At 48.7% G+C, this 19,082-nt stretch overlaps 1 protein-coding gene across 1 annotated transcript in view; it reads left to right on the top strand.

The window, feature by feature from the left end:
• BFSP2 (beaded filament structural protein 2) overlaps positions 1–19,082 on the top strand; it is a 69,092-nt gene that overhangs the window by 18,309 nt on the left and 31,701 nt on the right. Inside the window, exon 2 of the mRNA XM_047099556.1 lies at positions 17,546–17,628. Coding sequence (XP_046955512.1) covers positions 17,546–17,628 — 83 coding nt within the window. The remainder of the gene's footprint in view (positions 1–17,545; positions 17,629–19,082) is intronic.

A 19,082-nucleotide genomic window follows, 5' to 3' on the forward strand; every position in this document is an offset into this window, starting at 1 on the left:
CCCAACAGACACACAGGGAACATTGGCTAAATCAACAAATGGTCTTTATCCAGCAAAGTAATTGGTTAATAAGAGGTACCTGTTTTGGTTTGCTAGGGCTGCCATAACAAAGTGCCACAGTCGGGTGGAGTAAAACAACAGAAATTTATTCTCTTCTGTTCTGGAAGCTGGAAGTCAGAAATCTAGGAATCAGCAGGGTTGGTTCCTCCTGGGACAGTGAGAGAGATTCTGTTCTGGATCTCTCTCCTATTTTGGTTGTTGGGTGTCCATCCTTGGCCTTTCTTGGCTTGTCGAAGCATCACTCCAACCTCTGCCTTCCTTTTCCCTGTGTGTCTGTGTCCACCTTTCCCTCACAAGAGGGACAGTCACATTGGCCAGGAGCCCACCCTAATGACCTCATCTTGACTTGATTACATCTGCAAAGACCCTACTTCCATTTAAAGTCACATTCACAGGTGCTGGGGGACTAGGACTTCAACGTATCTTTTGGGTGGTACACAGTTCGATACATAAGAGTAACTATTGTTTTCTTTCACACTGTAGTCCTGATTCCCAATATTTTTAAAAAAAATTTTAAGTTTATTTATTTATTTAAAGAGATAGACAGGGCACCTGGGTGGCTCAGTCGGTTAGGCGTCCGACTTCGGCTCGGGTCATGATCTCACAGCCTGTGGGTTCGAGCCCCGCGTCGGGCTCTGTGCTGACAGCTCAGAGCCTGGAGCCCATTTCAGATTCTGTGTCTCCCTGTCTCTCTGCCCCTCCCCTGTTCATGCTCTCTCTCTGTCTCAAAAATAAATAAACATTAAAAAAAATTTTTAAAAAAATAAAAATAAATAAAGAGATAGAGAGCACAAATGGGGAAGGACAGATTGAGAGAGAGGGAGAGAGAATCCCAAGCAGGCTCTGCACCACCAGTGCAGATGTGGGGCTCAAACTCACAAACTGTGAGATCATGACCTGAGCCAAAGCCAGACACTTAATTGACTGAGCCACCCAGGCGACCCCTGATTCCCAATATTTTATCCCAGTTCCTCAAATGTCATTTTAAAATGTTCCAGAATGATCAATATTTCTGTACATACTCCATTTCACCCTCAATCCTTTTGCACTTGGAATCAGATCCCAAATCCTATCAAAGCGCATGGAGCTGGAGGTTCAGAAAAGAGAGACTAAGAGAGGACTATTCATGTAGTAGAAATACAGTAAATGTCACTATGTTTCTATGTGATCTTAGACAAGTGACCCCACATTCTCAAACCTCAGTTTCCTCAACTGTTAAATGAAGAGATTGGGTCACACTGACGTCTCCCTGCAGACACACAGGGGATAGGCCAGATTGCCTTCCCTAACTCTGGTGAGCAGGTGGTCGCCTTATCCAACCCCTTCATGGACGTGAAGACACCAAGTACAGCCAACCCCTCGTCCGTCTTCGCTTCTGACAGCTAACCAGTTCTGTGCCCTGCAGCGATCCCTCTTGCTCTGAGGCTCCTCATCTGTAAAATGAGAGGGTGGAATTCTCTGATCTCCCAAGCCTCCAACAATACACCTGTCTGTCACCGCCCATCATTATCTCTGAGCAGTGCAAAGCCTAAAGGGAAGAAGTACCTAAAGAACCCTTTGTGGTTCGGCTGATTGGCCAACCCAGACCCGGAACAGTCAGTACATGTCGGCCACCTCCTTCACTTCTGAGGGTCGGGTGGTAGCCTGTGCCCCACCCCTGGTGAAGCAGCAGTTTTATTAGCTCCCCACATCTGCCAGAATATACCCCAGGTTTCTCCAACCAGCGGGGGCCCCCCCTGGAGATGGGGGAGTCCCCGACTGCTGCCTCTGACTCTGTCCCTTTGGCGGGCGGCACCACCTTCTAGCTGCTCCGAGCACTGTCTTGCATACCTAGTCAACCAGGTGCAAGATGTCATTTGTGTTAAGTTTTGGACAGCTATAATCATCCTTTCACTGCCAACGCCACCCTGATCTGAAAGGCCAGCCACACGGTCCGTGCTGCCCTGCAGTCTGTTTATGTCAGAATTTCCACAATGGCTCCCATTTCCTGAGGATTATAAATCAACCATAAAATTTCATTTTTCCCTGAGACTTTGCATATATTAGCCAGCAAGTCTGTTCATATTCTCTCCTGCTTCCATTTATGATGGAGAAACAACCCCTTCTCTCCGCCCCCCCCCGCCCCCGCTCCTTTTCTCTTTCAGTTGCATTTTCTGTGCATTTGGGTTTTAGGTCAGAGCTTGAGTTTGAATACCCCAAGTCTTGGCTCCAAAGGCTTCACCCGGGTCCCTAATCTCTCCCATCTGCAGCTTCATGGCCCGACCCTTTTAAAATTTAAGGAGAATAATGTGAGTAGAAAAAGTCTTTGTCAGTGTCACAGATTCAGCTGCAGATTCTCAGTCCATGGGTGTAATTAGTGTCACTTGTAAGTACGGAATCTTTAGTGATGTTGGCATGTGTTGGCCCTGCCTCCCTCCTCACCGGCAGTCTTGACAGTGTTACATTTGTCATGGTAGCTGCTGTGGGGCTGGCACAGAATTCAGTTTTGTTATGTTCATTCATCAGGCATTGAATGTGGGTCTACTGTGTACCAGGAACTATGGGAATTCAAATATTAAAGAGTCAAAATTCTCAGACTCTAGGACCTGAAGTTCTAAGAGGTATGATGAGTAAATAAATCCATACATTGTTGAGTGCCTGCTACGTGCCAAGACCTGTATGATGGATGTCAACCGTACATTGAACAGGAAGGACTCATGAGGCATCGTTCTAAAAGCAGCTTTGGTTTGAGAGGAACCTCTCCTGGTTCACTGGGAGGTAAATATCGTCTCCTGCCTCTGGTTGAAAACTTGGGTAGTCTCATGACTTTTCTGATCACTTGTCATTACCTAAAACTTCCATGCTCATTTTAAGTCATGAAACACAGTCCCAAGTCAGTAAATAGAATGTCTAGTCGGTATATCATTCAACACGTGGACCCTTGTCTCCCTCCCCCCACCCCCGCCCCAGGTAGGGCCCAGCACCTCTTGCTGGAAGTTCTTCTATCCTCACACCCCACTGCTGTTTCAACCTGACCAAAGTGTAAACAGGGAGAAAGGAAAGGGAAAGAGGGCCAGAGAGTTCTTCCATGAGAGAAACTGTTGTGAGGTCACTTCACAGTGTCTGGGTCTGACTAAAGTTTAAAACAGATTCTCTTAACAGATTTTTCTGGGTTCTTCTAAGAGTCCCCTGCTGGACCCACCACAAGAAGAAGCCCCTTCTTCAGCTGATGCCCCCCTAGCAGCCCCTCTCCCTCAGCCCCAGCCCCAGGCTGCCCTCCTGGGTAGGACCCCTCTCCAATGAGCCCAGGCTAACATGCCTGTCATGGGCTCCACCTCTGTGCCCAGGATGGGCGCACCTTTGGGGACCATTAGAGGAGTGCAGGGACTTCCCAGTCTCAGCCCAGATGAGTTAACATTGTGTTGTTACACATACATTTCTTTCTTATTATTATTAAGTTTATTTATTTTGAGAGAGGGAGAGTGTGCTCGCTCATGGGAGCGGGGGAGGGGTGGAGAGACTCCCAAGCAGGTTCCTCAGTCAGCGCAGAGCCCAATGAGGGGCTCCATAAGATCACGACTGGAGCCGAAATCATGAGTCCAACACTCAACCAACTGAGCCACCCAGGCACCCCCACATACATTTCCTCTCATCATCTTGAAACCTTGGGGAGCAAGTTTCCTTTTCCCCAGGCTACAGATAGTCTACAAATAGAGCATCACAATCCCCAAGTAACAAAGACAGGGTTTGAAGACCTGTATCTCCAGTCACAGCCCGTGCTCTTCCCAGAAGTCCTTGCTGCTGGACTCTAAAGGGCAAAGGACCTGCCCTAGGGCCTGGCGTCGGCCATCACACCTCTCTGCGCCTCAGGTCTTCATCTTTCATGATCTTCATGAGCCCTTTGCATTCTAAGACTGTGTAATGACATTTCTGACTTAGGTCTCCTGGAAGCAGATGGCGGAGAATTCTGCAGAGGCCTCCCACCCCCACCCCCTTCCCCACCCCCACCTCCCATGTGGAAGGCAGCCCACAGCTTAGCTCTTCACCTCTTGCTCCCACACCCTGTATCTCCTGTAGGCACGTGCCCTAAACAAGAATGGGGAAGAGAGAAATGCTCTTTAAATAGTGCCATTTAGGGGTGCCTGAGTGGCTCAGTCGGTTGACCGTCTGACTTTGGCTCAGGTCATGATCTCACAGCTCATGAGTTCGAGCCCGCCATCTGGCTCTGTGCTGACAGCTTGGAACCTGGAGCCTGCTTCGGATTCTGTGTCTCGCTCTCTCTCTGCCCCTAACCTACTCACATTCTGTCTCTACCTCTCTCAAAAATAAACATTAAAAAAACGTAGTGCCATTTAAACACCATTTAAACTTCCAGTGGAGATTAATTAATGCACCTAACATTTATTGGGCATCTATATATGCCAGCATTTGTTCTGAGGTTCTTAATTCATTCAACCTCGCAACAACTGTATGAGGCCAATACTTTCATGACTCCTGTTTTGAAGATGAGGAAACTGAGGTACAGAGCAATTAAATAACTTTTTCCAAGATCACACATCTAGACAGAGATCGGTTTGGGCAGTTTGGTTCTAGAACCTGTGTGCCCAGCTCCACTGAGACAGACCAGGCTTAAGGCACCTGTACTCCAGAGGGTTTCTGGGATGCAAGGCAGGAGGCTGAGAAGAACACTTGTCCCAGATGGATTCTCAAGAAGCAGAGCCCGAGTCCAGGATTCTTTAGTGGGGACACACTATGGAGGTGCTCCCAAGAGAGACCAGCAAGGGGGGAACCAGCAAGAGAACAGTCTCTGGCCAGGTCTCAGCTTCAGCCTGACCCTGCAGGGAACTGGGAGGGAAGCTCCACCTCAGAGCTGCCCCAGCCCCCAGCAAGGGAGCTGGCTTTCCCACCCCACACCTGTCAGTCATTCCCAGAGCGGCAGTTAGCCCAGGGGAACTGGAAAGTGGGCTGGGGCGGCCTGAGCGCACCGCTCCAAAAAGAGCCCAGGTGCAGACTGTGGGAAGGGAAAAGAAGCGGAACCTGGGGGCATACAAAGGCGGTTTGAAAAAACTCTGCGGGCTGAGCACTGACGGTCTGCCCCAGCAGCCACCCCTGAAGTAGACAAGAAGAGCTCCTCATTTGCTTTAATCCTCAGCAGGTCCCTGGTGAGAACACGGACTCCTCTGACTCTGGCCGGCACGCAGGAAACAAACCTTGTCAGAAGGAAGTCCAGGCTAACCATTTCTAAAGGGCCCCCTTAGGATGAATACAAAGGGCCGCTGGGAGAGCTCCAGTGACTGTGACCTTGACACTGGCCCACCCACACCTCCACAGCCACACGCGCACTGCCTCTCCCACAGTCGCCCAGCTGTTCTCGGTTCCCCTGTCCCCATACCTCCTGTCCTGCTCTGCTGGCCCCCAGACCTGAGTCCACAGCCAGTCCCACTCCATCTTCACCTCCGGCGGCCCAAGGAGGCCTTTTCTGGAGCTCTAGAGGCGCTCCCCTCCCCCGAGTCTCCGTCACCTGCCTTCTCCAGCCAGTCTCCCTCTCTGCACATTAGGAGTCTATTGCATTCCGTTCACCATGCTAGATTTCTTTCCCTTGTTGTTGATGTTCTCTCATTCTTTTCTTCTTAATTATGAAATATTTCAGGCATATGAAAATGGGTGCTCAACATCCAGAATTGTCAGTCTCCGTGTTATTTGCTGCAGACCTTTTATATTTAAACATGAAATCAAAGATTTCAGTGGAAACCTCATTTGTGCTCTGTCCTGATTCCAATCCCCTCCCCAGAGGCCAGCACCACTCTAAATTTGGCTTTTTACCACTCCCACCAATGTTCTTCCAGTTTTGCTATATATGTATAATAAACCCTTTATAGGATTGTTTTGCATGATTTTAAACTTGATATTAAGTTGTATCATACTGTGCATTAGGGTTCTCCAGAGAAACAGAACCAATTGGATGTTTCTGGAGAGAAAAAGATTTATTGTAAGGAATTTGCTCACAGGATAATGGAGTCTACATGTCCCAGATTAAGGGGTCAGCGGGTTGGAGACCTAAGAAAGAACCAACGTTGCAGTTCAAGTCCAAAGATCATCTGCTGCTGGCAGAATTCCTTCCCTGGGGCAGGGGAGCACTCGTCTTTCTTCTATTAAGGATTTCAACCCATTGGGTGAGGCCACCCCCCTCCCCATTACAGAGGGCAATCTACTGTTTTCAGAGTCTACTGATTTAAATGTTAATCTCATCCAAAAACACCCTCACAGAAACATCTAGAATAACGTTTGTCCAAATCTGACCACCATGGCCAGTTGACACATAAAATTAACCACCCCAGGGGCACCTGGGTGGCTCAGTTGGTTGAGCATCCGACTTCGGCTCAGGTCATGATCTCACAGTTGGTGAGTTCGAGCCCCGCATCGGGCTCTGTGCTGACTGCGCAGAGCCTGGAGCCTGCTTCGGATTCTGTGTCTCCCTCTCTCTCTGCCCCTCCCCTGCTCATGCTCTGTCTCTCTCTCTGTCAAAAATAAACATTAAAAAAAAATTAACCATCCCATAATATTTCTTTCTGCGACTTGCTTTCTTCGCTTCTCATTTTGTTTTTGAGATTTATCCATGGTGATACATGTAGCATTTCATTGTATATACATCATAGGTTATGAAGTTTTCCGTTGATGGATGTAGGTTGCTTCCAGTTTTCTCTGTCGCAAACAGGAGAGGGCATACATAAACCTCACACACACAGAAGAGCTTCCCTAGGTCAGAGGTGGGCAGACAATAGGCAGGCCAAATGCAAACAAGTACCTGCTTTTGTAAATAAAGTTTGATTGGAACACAGTCACGTCCACTCATATACTAATTGTGTGCTTGTGCTTTCATCCTACGAGGGCGGGGTGGTGTAGTTGCAACAAAAACTGTGGGCGCCCGTAGCCTCCAGTATCTCCTGTCCGGCCCTTTGTAGACAAAGCGACAAAGTTTCTGACCCTGCTCTAGGCCAGTAGGTAGGAGCAGAGTGGGCCATGCCTGCCGTCAGCTTTTCTATGGCATTGCCAAATTGCTTCCCAAAACGGCTACACGAATTTACGTTCTGGAACAGCATGTGAGACCGACCTCCGCTTTCTCCACACCCTCTCCTCCCACAGGTTTGCCAGTCTGTTGCTTGCGAATTGGTTTCTCGTTATTTCATACGTTTGCCTCTTTAAACATGTATCACTTATTCATTTAACAAACATCCACTAAGGGATTACTGTGTGCCTGGTACTATCACGATAAAGTGGCCCCATCTCTCAAGAGAAGAAACGGAGCCACCTAACGTTGGACTCCAGCGTGGTGGTAAGGCAAGGTGGTTTCGTGGGGGTGTGCATGCAGCGCCGTGGAACATAATCAAGTAGCTGACATTTTTCTGCAGGCCTGAGGATGCTCAGCTGGGAAGTAAAACAATTTGGCTATCTGCCCATAGCTTCTGACAGGGGCACCTACATCGTAATTCCTAGCAGAAAGGACCTGTATTTCACACAAGCATCAGTGAAGTAGGTTAGTAATTAAGCTGGTTTTGTGTCTTCCCTTTGACCTTAGAAGATAAATCACCTGTGATTGTAAGAGGGAGCAAAAGTGTGAAAGAGAAACTCCATAACTGATGCAGCGAGAAATAGAGCTTCATTATTTAAAGTTATCAAGATGGTCAATAAATACAGGAAAAGGGTGGTGGAGTGTGAGTGACATAATCTTCATTTGTCAGCTGGGAAGTCAGTAAATGATGTCTACGGCTGATAACTCAAACAATCAAAAACCTGTAGAAATATGGGGCAAGCTCCGGGCAAATGAAAAGTGGAAGCTGCTGGGGACTGGGGCTCTGGGACAAGACGTGGGGCAGGGAATGCTTTTCTTTACCAGCATTTCTTCTCAGTGTTTACCAGCATTTCTTCTAATCAAGTGTACGTGTTACTTTGATACCTTTTAAATTAAAATGCAAGGAGTACAACATCGAGCATGACTCCTGCAATATTTATAGATGAAGTGATACTTATGTAATAATCTCAGACGGGAGAGGGGGTTTGCAGCAACAGAGGTTTTGAAAATTAGCCGTGAGATTTTGGTTGTTGAAGTGGGGAGACAGGGGGGCCATTATTCTATTCTCTCTCCACCTTTATATATAGTTTTACCTAGCTGAAATTCCCCATAAAAAAAGGTGTCTTTTTAAGGGGGTGTAAAAAAGAGCATGGGTTGTGGAGTCCAGGAGACACAGGTTAAATTCAGCAGGGCCGTGTGGTGCTGTGGGCAACTCTCTGGGTCTATATCCTCCCCTGTAATGAACACGCACCCATTTTGTGCAGCCACTGGTGTGGGGTTCATTGACTGTGAAGGGATTATCGTGGCATAAAACGTTGTTAAGTGCTTTAAAAATGTTTGGGTTTGCTTTGCTTTTATTTTGGGTTTTATGAAGTTTGGCTCTAAGTTTTGAGTTCTCAGCCATCTTATTCTTAGTCCTACACATCTCGTTACGTACTGCCTTATGTGTTTGCATTATTTGCATTCCTCAGCTAGCTTACCTCACCTACTGAGTTAACAAATATTTAGTGTCTCTGTTCCAGGCACTGAGCCGGGTGCTGAGGAGGCAGAGATGGGAGACTGTCCCCATCCCAGGGACACACAGGTCAGTGGTAGGGAAAGAGAAATGAATCAGAATAAAATACAGCGTGACAACTGCTTTGAAAGAGATATGCCCACAGGGCGGTCTAGGGAGGACAGAGGATTCCCAGTGCACCTGAGCTGGGGTTTTGAAGGATGGCTAGGAGTTTACCTGGCAGAGAAGGAAAGCATGGAGGCTGGGTGGCATGGTTAGGTCATGACATACAGAGGCAGCAGCATGGGCCGAGGTTCTGAAAGCTGGAAAGGCCTGAGTCTGTTCAGAAGAAATAGTTCAATTCACAGCAGGAGAGTGAAGAAGAGAGAAAGCTAAGTGCAGAGAAAGGCGCAAACTAAGGGTTTATTCAAGAACACCCTCTTGAATAAATGTGAGTTCAAGTTTGCATTGTAGTAAGCTCATTACAGTAAGAAAGGGAATGGAAGATTAGAAAGCATTCACTCTAAATCTAGAAGAAAAAGAGAGAGAGAGAGAGACCAATCAGCTGGCTGCCCAGACAGAGCCTCCCAGGGTCACTGTATCTTGATGTGCCTGGCACTCAAAACTCAGATTTTGTTAGGACGTCTGTAGAAACTTAGGCCCTGAAGGGCAGGCTTTGTGATACAGACACCCAGGACTAGGGGGGCCCACACAGTGGTGGCTACTCTTTGGTGCTCAGCTCCTTAGGGCTTTGCTGCTCTCCAGATCAACCCCTCTGTTTCCCAGAGAGGAGGCAGGATGCTAGGTAAGCCCAGAACCAGTCCTGGGAAGGGTAGAGACATTTCTGGGAAAGGTGAGGCCTGAGGAGGTTTGTACTCATCAAGACAGAGGACAGCCTGTAGAGATCAGAGTGTTCCTGATTGCCCCAAAATTGTTTATAACACCACTCACCAGTTCTGGCCTCTCAGCCCGTGCTCATCTGACCCCTTCTACAATAACATTCTTTCTTCAGACCGAGCACAGCTTGATGATGAAGTCAACATTTCTCTGCAGTACAGACTCAGAAATGTCTACTCTCCTGGCCTCCCAAAGTAAGACCCAACCTTAGCCCTCAGGTGTCCCTGGTCCTCTCCGGATCCCCACCGGCTGTGACTGCACTCAGGGGTGAGCTATTGCTGGAGAAGGTTCAACTTCTCCATGACATTGTGACACGCTCCCTAACTGCACTTGTAGCTGTAATCTTAACTCCATGTGCTTGGGCTTTGTGCTGTCCGTCCCTGGGTAGCAATGATGAGGTAAAACCACCGGAGAGACGACTGGGCCTCGAACCCAGGCTGGGCAGTGCGGCAGAAAGGAACTGGAGCACATCGATGCAGGGGATTGATGGAGTTCTGACCTGGGAGGTGAGGGAGGTGGTCTTAGGTGGGAGCCAGGGAGGAACCGTGTCTTCACCGCCTTGGTTCTCCCTAGAGGGACAGCGCTGTTGCTGGGCTCATTCGTTCAACTGATACCTACTGTACCGGATCACCTAGGGATAAAAGAACAAGTCCCATGACCCAGCCTGGGACTCTCTAGCACGCAGAGGTCAGTTGAGGGAGAAAGACCTAGTGAAGGAGACTGAGCAAGAATGGCCACTGACGTAGGAGGAAGCGCGGGAGAAGAGCTGTGTCACGGCGGCCAAGAGAGTAAAGTACATCTTCTGTGACAAATGTCGCTGGCAGGTGTAGCTGAGCGCAGAGAAGCATCTGTTGGGCTTGGTAACATGGTGCGTCTTCACCATCGTGATGAAGATGCAGTTTCAGCGGGGTGCTAGGGACAGATAATGACTTCCTGTTCGTTTACTGCCAGAACAAGTCGTGCTGAGCACTCCTCCTAAACTTGAGAGTCAAAGAAATGTGTAAAGTGTTTCCAGGGACCCCTATCCCCAGCCACTGCACCAGCCACGTCTAATTTCCCAGGGGCCCAGTTTTGCCCACCTCCTCCCCACACCTGCAGCTCTAGCTGCTGGCAGGCCAATGTCTTTAACTCCAAATAAAGCATTAATTGTACCCTCGGGCCAAATGATAACCCTTCTAAAAATACTCCCTGTCCTTGCCTTTTTAAAACACAAGGAGGGTCAGATTCCTCACCTGCCACCAGCAGCATCATTTATTTTAATAACTGTACCCATAGCAAGGAACAGCAGTAGGAAAGACTAAGGTCCTCTTCATCATAGTACCAGTGACCAGGGCTTTTTTCAAATGACTATGGACAGGAAAAAACTGAAAGAAAAAAAAAGCCACTAGATGGAAGTCTTCATTCAACTGCCTGCACAGAGAAGAGGGAACAGTGCCAGGCTGCACACACCCATCAGATCCATTCAGCAGTCATGGGCCAAGTGCTGTGGCCTAAGACATGTAACAGTGATAATAACGGCTGCCATGCATGGAGAGCCTACTCTGTGCCAGGCAGCCGGCCAAGTGCTTTACCTTCTGTGGTTCATTTAACTCTCACATCTTCCCTAGGAGGCAGGGGGTGGTGTTATCCTCATTTTCTGGATGAGGAGACCGAATCTTAGAAATGTCCAAGTAACTGGCCCAAGCTGGTGAGTGGAGGAGGGGGGTTCATGACCGATGTCATTGTCTACTAGGTGTGGTACACAGGTCGGGGTGTGGCTCCAATGCATGAATGATCTAAGGAGGGAGGAAGAGAGTCAGCAAAGACACCATGCACCCAGTAGCTCAGGCTAAAAACTTAGAAGTCACCCTCAATTGCTTTCTTTCCCTCTCTCCACAACTGTTCCATCACCAAAACCCATCTGTTCCATCCACAAGATAAGTCTGCTTCTCTTCATGGCCCCGATGACCACCCTAGTCAAAGCCGCCATCATCTCCCTTGGGCTCTCACAGAGCTTCCTAGCTGGGCCCTCAGCGCACTCCCGTGCATCCTACAATCTGCCCTTCCCTCAGGAGTCAGGGGGCACACTTACTGCACAGATCGCACCTGTGCCCGTCTCAAAACCTTTCACTGGCTGCCCAGCAAATCCCGCCTCCTGTCGCTCCCACAGCCTTCCCTTCATGCCTGGCCTTTCCCTACCTTTCTAACGGCATCCCTTATAGCAGCTGCTGATTCCCCTACAACCAACACAGAGCCCGCCACAGAGGAAACAATAATTGTGTGCTGAAGAAATGAAGGCAAGAATGAGTGAGTAGATAAATTAAAAAACTTTGCAGAGGAAGGCATGTTTGAGATGAGCATTAAAATGGGGGGAGGTTTCCAGGAGGCAAGACCTAGGAGTGTGAAGTGGTAAAATGGGGTGCTCTAGGTTTACACAACGACACAGGCAAGGTCACAGAGGAACAGCCAGGAACAGGGTGGGAGGCAGCACGAGCAGGACTGGAGGAAGGTCTGCGCAAAGCTGCTGTTCTCCAAGCCAAGTGTGCCCTGCGAGCCCTTGGAAAGCTTTTCAAACACGCATTGTCGGGCCGCCCTCCAGAGACTGACTCACACGTCTGAGGTAGGGTCTGAGAGCTCACGTTTCCCGCAAGTTTCAGGTGGTGCTGATGCTGCCGGGCCTGGGACCGTACTTTGAGAACCACCTACATAAAATGTGCTAAGAAATTCTCCACGTGGAGGCGAGAGGAAGATGGTTCCAGGGAGGTAACTAAGAGAGCTGTGCGCCAAGCCAAAGCAGTTTGTAAACACTCCCTTACCCCTACCTGCACCATCCGTCTCAGAACAAAGCCTGTGCCTTACTTGACTTCTGACTGCCTGTCCCCGTGGTACTTAGTCAGCTCTGCTGTTCTCCTCCACTGAACTGTATGCTTCGAAGGTATCTTCCGTTTCTCACTCCAGCAAAACTTCCAAATCCTGAGACCTATCCCCTCAAGACCACCTGATTTCCCACACCAATTCTCACTGATGCTGCTATGAAAATCAGCTTGTCTTAAAAAAAAAAAAAATGTTTATTTTGAGAGAGAGAGAGAGCAGGGGAAGGGCAGAGAGAGAGAGAGAGAGAGAGAGAGAGAGAGAGAGAATCCCAAGCAGGCTCTGCACTGTCAGCACAGAGCCCGATGTGGGCTCCACCTCACGAACCGTGAGATCATGACCTGAGCCAAAATCAAGAGTCAGACACTCAACCGATGAGCCACCCAGGCACCCCTCGGTGTCTCTTTTTACCAGGAGACCTGGTGTTAAATCATCTTGCACAGACGAAACAACATCACATGCTGCTGGCAGGAGTCAGCTTGGTTTGGGCAGAAGGAGAGAGAGGAGGAGGAGAGGTCATCCCCTCTGGCCCTCCCAGCAGCCACACGCAAGCTGCCAGCCAGCCACCCTTATGGTTCACACTGCTGTGCAACTATTACCTTGGTTCTGACTTTCTTCCTATTAGAAAAGAGGGCAGGAGGGGTTCCGGGGTTACGAGCAAGGACACTTGTACGCATGGCATCAGCCTAGTGACCGTACATATTACTATTTGGTCTTTGTATGGCCTTCACTCCTGGAAAGAAAAGATGACCAGAGAGGTGAAGTTAATTTGCATCCTCTTCAAGCGTGAATCTCAGAGGACCAGATAGCGAATGTGCATTTCCCTCACTTTTAAATGCAGATGCCATCTCTTCTGTAGGCCGGACAGCAAAGCACTCCGCAGCAGGATTTCTCCAGGCCTTCTTCAGAGTTGGCCCCACTGTCTGCTCAGCTCTGCTTAGCTTACGGGCTCAGAAATGCAAGTTCAGGAGGTTGGCGTGGGAGCTGGTTTGCTATGGTTTGATTTGGTGAGCTGCCTCACGCCAGTGGGGAAGACATCCCTCTCTCTCCGTGACGCAGCCCAAATAGGAACCACGATTCCTGGCTGTTCCGTTCCAGGAAAAAGACAGAAGACAGTCCTCCGCAATGAGTTTCTCTCTTGATGCTGATGAGCCCTTTAGTTTCCAAAGCTGATGACAAAAATACGCACACTTTGGAGTCGCGTTGACCTGGCCTGGCGTTCTGGCTCTGCCTTGCTCTGTCCGGGTGATTTGGGGCAACTTCTGTATGGCCTTGGCACCCTCCTCTGTAAAATAGGTGTGTTGCTGTCAGGGCTGAATATCAGGAGCACTGAGCGAAGTCATGAGTGTTAAGTATTCAGTAGCATGGGAGGCCCAGCCACTGAGCCAGGATCTGTGTAACAATCAGCTTTCCACAAATAAAAGGCTCTGGTTTACCGTGTTTGCCAACTTCCCTGGTGTAAACACTCTCACCCCGGCTGATACGAAGCTACCACCATGCTGTCACTGAATGCACACTTGAGAAGAGACGCACATAACATACATCATGCGGTGTTTCCACTGTGCAGACACAACAGAAGGAAATAACCTCACTAGCAGGATGATAGTCAAACATAGGAGGAAGTGATGAGTAATCATGGCCTTTGTATTCTGAGCATTTATTAATGGTGTTTTTCGTATAATTTATTTAATTGTAAGTTCACATAATTAAAATGTTCGTGATGGCTGTGTTTAACCACTGGCTCCCAAAACTCCTGAAGTATTTACCAGCCTGCCCCGGCAAGCCAGTACAAGCCAGCCCCAGCAGGTGTGCGGGCACATCTGTAGGTGGTCAGTGCATGCCCTCCCCTCTGCAGTTCCCGTGCTCAGCCCTGGGGAGGATTTCACAAAACTTTCCCAGGTGGGAAGACAAAGAGCCTGTGCCGAGGCAGGCTCCGTGCTTTACTCTGGGCCTTGGCCACCAGCCCGGTCCCCAGCCTGTGCTAAACCTCGGCCAAGGTGCCAGCCCTGGTCATGCTGCCTGACGGGCCCTTTCTACAGTGGGGGAGGCTGAGCCACCACGAACTCCAGAGAGGACGCCCCTCTGCTAGGCTGAGGTGCCCACAAGAGAACAGTGAAGGGCTCTATGGCTGAATTGGGGGCTGGCGGTTTATTTTAAGCTCCTCATGTGAAGGAGATGGGGAAGCACGGACAGCAACCGTGCTTTGGCAAGTCAGGGCCTATAATTAGCCTCTGCTTGAGGCTTGAATAAGCCCCTGGTTGTCACTAAACAACAGTTAGAGCAGGAAGGCCTCCAGCTTCCCTGAGCCCAGTGCCACACGAGCTGCCTGGGACAGACATTTGGACGCAACTACCCCGTCTGCTATCCAATTTACCCCAGGAAGCGCTCCTGTCCTCAACCCCAACTGAGCAGGAGGACCACTGAGCAGCCGACCCCTCACCGCAGCCAGTCACGCAGCGGCTGACATTTCCTATCAGACTCCTTCGTGGATGGCTCCCTGCCACCTCTTCTGCATAAAGTTTGCAATCAACTAGGGGAGCGTTAAAAATGAACACACCGGGTACTGTTGTAGCTGGGCAAAGCAAAGGCTGAGAGGAAATACAACATATCCAAATGCTGGCAGTGCTTATGCTGGATGGCAGGACTTGGGGCGATTGCATTTTCAGCCATCTTTCTGTTCGTCCCGAATCGTAGGGCTCTCAATACGCGTTTCCAACATAGGCGCCAGAGTGTTGCTTGGTTTGTACTTTTTCTGCCCACCCCCTGGGGCCCAAATTTAAAAAGCAGAAACAAACAGACAAAATTAAGCTGTACCAAGGTGAAGAATTTTAAGAATTTAAGCTTCAGGGTCCCTTATTTGTGCATGGCCCTTTGTATTAGTCTTTATTTTTTTTCTTAAAGGCAGTCTCCCACATTGCATAAGCTCCAGGCCCCACAGCTGCCCACAGCTGCCTTTGCGTGGCCACAATCTCTGTCTAAAGAGATTGTAAAGCCGCCTTCTCTAACAGCCGTAGTTTTGGGGCCCGCAGTCTAGATACCTGTTGTGATCTGGTGTCCCACACTAGAGTGGGACATTTGCTCGGGCATTGTTGTGAGAAATCCAGCAGGGTGATTGATTGCCTTTGGCTTTAAGTCTGTCATCTGGAAAATGGCATCTGTAAAGTGGCAACCAAAGTCTGGAAAAGGGGCTCCTGAGTGTGAGGGCCACAACTGCGTGCAGGAGGTTGAAGAGAGCCTCGGCCAGACCAGCCAAAGCCAGTCCTCAGGGAGGCCTCACATAGCCGTGGTCCTTTAGATGAATTATATTCAACAATATTGACTGTATTTTCTTTTTTTCTGTATTCTTGGTGCTCTGGCATCTAGGGCCTCGCTGTTAGCCCCTCACTGAGCTAGCTGATCTTAGAGATAGTAAGCCACTTGCCCAACATGCTTTTGATATGCAAACCAGCCAGTCCAAGAGTCCGAGAGTCTGTACCCCATCTGCCTTCTCTTTCTGGCACTTATACTCCAGGAGGCGATATTCCTCTGCTCTAATCATCCCAGGTGGCCGAGACCATTCCAGGGACCCATAGAGACCGCTGAAATGATTCAAACTACTCAATCCTAAACCCGCTTGGCTATTTACCTTGCCTCACCCATTCCTTCCCATCCTTCCCATGAAAACCACAATAAAGGCTTTTGCCCATACTTTCCCCTCATCCTTTTGCAGCCAACCCTTGTACTTCGTTATATGGCCCCTCCTGGTGTGGCTGCCCCTGCCTTTGGGAACTGTGAGTAATATCTTTTCAAGGTCAGCCATCTCCCAATCTGTTGGCCTCGCCCTACCTAACTAAAAACAAAATCTCAGGGGGCTTCTGAGGAATAGAAATGACCTCCAAACCCTGACGGGGGAAGGGAGGGGTACGGTTTACCCATGGTCGCACCATTCATTCGTGCATGCATTCATTCAGCAGGTATCGATGGAATGTCTACCATAAGCCAGGCTTTGGAGACCTAGCAGTTAACAAGGAGCCAAGCTTGGGGAGGGTCCATGTCAACACAGTGGGCTAGGGGTCCCATGGGGAAACGGAGAGAGCACAGGGGTGGGCCAAGTCCCAACCACAGTGAGAGTACTGATTTGCGTCCTGCCTTGTTTCAGTGGGGATGTTCTGTCTCGTTTCATTGAATTTCCTGCTACCAAATTTGATCTTCTCTCAGCTCCAGCCCAGCCCTGGGGAACCCTGGGGAACAGGCAGATGAGGGTCTCTCCTCTCCTACTTTCTCATCTCATGCCATCTCTGACTTCTGGTGCTGGAAGACCTCCCACTCAGTGAAGAGCTTACAACACTTTCGCGTCCAAGTACAAAAGGACTGAAAACAGTGACTTGCGTCCTTCTTTTAAAGTAACTGTCCTCTTATCCCCCCCAAACTGAAGATTATAGAAAAGCTACGTATGTAATATGTATATTTCTCAGATCAAGGAGAGAACTACCCCCCAACTCCCACTTTTGAAGGACTCTGTAGGGTTTGGGGAGCCAGTTTTGAAAAGCCACTCTTCGTGGCTCCAGGAAACTCCCAGACTGTATGCATAGTGTATCTATGTTCATATGTACGTTTTGAGGATGAATGAAATTCTAGAGCTGCATTGCCCAGTACAGTGGCCACTAGTCACAGGTGGCTATTTAAATTCAAATGAAATTAAACTTTCAGTTCCTCAGTCATCCTGGCCACATCTTGAGTGTTCAGTAGCCACGTGTGGCCGTGATAGTGCAGACATAGAAGAGTGCCATAACCACAGAAAGTTCTATTGGACAGCACTGACCTAAAGATTTCGTTAGCCTTTCAAAGGCACCCATGAGCAGAAAATGTTAAGAGCCACTAAATCAAACCAGTGAAACTTCATTTAAGGAGCCAGAAGCTTCACTGGCAGTTGAGAGCTCAGCATTATGACAGAGGCTAGGAACAAGTCTGCCTTTGAGTAATATTTTAGTTCCAAAAATCCAACTCTAAAGGCTCTTAAAAGACAGCCAGATTTTATGCTTTGTGGTTTATCTCCTCCCTACCTTTTTGGAGAGAGATACTTGAATTCTAAAAATATTTGCTGTAAGAAAAGTGCTCTATTCCCCAGAACCTCTGTGCCCAATGCGAGTCACAGTGGGAAGTAAGGGAAGATGGTCCAGTGACCTTGTCTCCTCTGATGTGTGTGATCTTTCTAGGTGGGCGAGGCGGTCTTGGAAAATGCCCGGCTCATGCTTCAGACAGAGAATATCCAGGCGGGTGCAGACGACTTTAAAGAGAGGTAACTTCTTCTTCTTTTTTTTTTTAAAGTTTATTTATTTTGAGAAGGAGAAAGAGAGAGAGAGCAGAGGAGGGGGAAGGGCAGATAGAGAGAGAGGGGGAGCATCCCAAGCAGGCTTTGTGCTGTCAGTGCAGAGCCTGACATGGGGCTCAATCCCACAAACAGTGAGACCGTGCCCTGAGCCAAAATCAAGAGTCAAACGTTTAACTGACGGAGCCACCCAGGTGCCCCGAGAGGTAACTTCTGCAGCAGGGGGGACAGTCACTCTGCACCTTCAGACCACTGTGCAACTCGGGGACTGCTATTCCGAGGGTCTGCAGCGTTCCCTTCCAGCGGCACAGAAGGCTGGAGTGAGATAGTGGAAGCCCCAGGAGAATCCAGAGGAAAGATCGTCCAGTTCAAACCCTCCTTCTAGACACAAACCAGGTCCCCAGGGCTCAGAGACTTTGCCCAGTGTCACCTGGTTCAGGGCAGGGATTCTCAGACTGTAGTGTGCTTCAGAACCACCAGGAGGTCTTCTAGAAAACAGATGGCTGTGCCCCACCCTCTGAATTTCTGACTCAGTAGTCTGGGGTGGGGCCCCAAATTTGCATTCCTAATGAGGTCCCCATGATGCTGATCCTGCTGGTCCTGGGACCACACGTGGAGAACAGCTAGTTTTGAGCAATGCTTCTCAATTGCAGCCACATGTCAGAATGACCTGGGCACTTAAAGCTGCCAACGTGCAGGCTGCACAGATGGATGAAACCACCGTCCCTGGGGGTGGGTCCAGGCCTCAGTAGTTTTAACTCACCAGCCTTGAAAAACATCTTTTGAAGTCTAGTACGGTGTTTCCTAAAATATGGTGTGTAGACCACTGATGACGATCATTTTAAGCGATAGAAGGATAGACACTTTGTTTTTAATAGTTATGGATTTTTACAGTTACCTTCTATTTATGACTCATGAAACTGTTTTTCCACTATAGCTACTATAATTTATAGTAGCAATTTAAAATGTATTCAATATAAAGAGCTTTTAAAGTTTACTGATTTAACATGTACTTTTTAAGTAGATAAATTTAAGGAACAATTTGAAGTACTAGTGACAGGAGAGAGATGCATTTAGGGCAAAGTCATGATGGTGCATGAGGTCTGTGGTCCGTGTTGGAGAAGTGAAATGAAAAAGACCTTTCATTGATGAACACAGTGATTTGGGGAATATTCTGCGGGGAAGGTGTTCTGGATGTTGGGCAATTAGATGGGTGATGGGATAGTTATTCAAGGAACATTTCCTTAAATTGATAAAGGCAAAGAGGAAAGGCATATAGTTGGGAGCCTTTGGGGAAGACAGTGACCCCACTGCCATTCTTGTCTTAGGATAGAAAGGGTATCGTGATGGAAAGGAAAATCGCTACCGTCTCCTCAGACCCAGAGTCGTTTCCTTTCTCTAAGACCAGGCTTCTCCATCTGATA

Source organism: Lynx rufus, unplaced genomic scaffold, assembly GCF_022079265.1.
Source record: "Lynx rufus isolate CCGP_SWC_20201006 ecotype Redwood Valley unplaced genomic scaffold, mLynRuf1.p SCAF_5, whole genome shotgun sequence".
NCBI classification, from domain to species: Eukaryota; Metazoa; Chordata; class Mammalia; order Carnivora; family Felidae; genus Lynx; species Lynx rufus.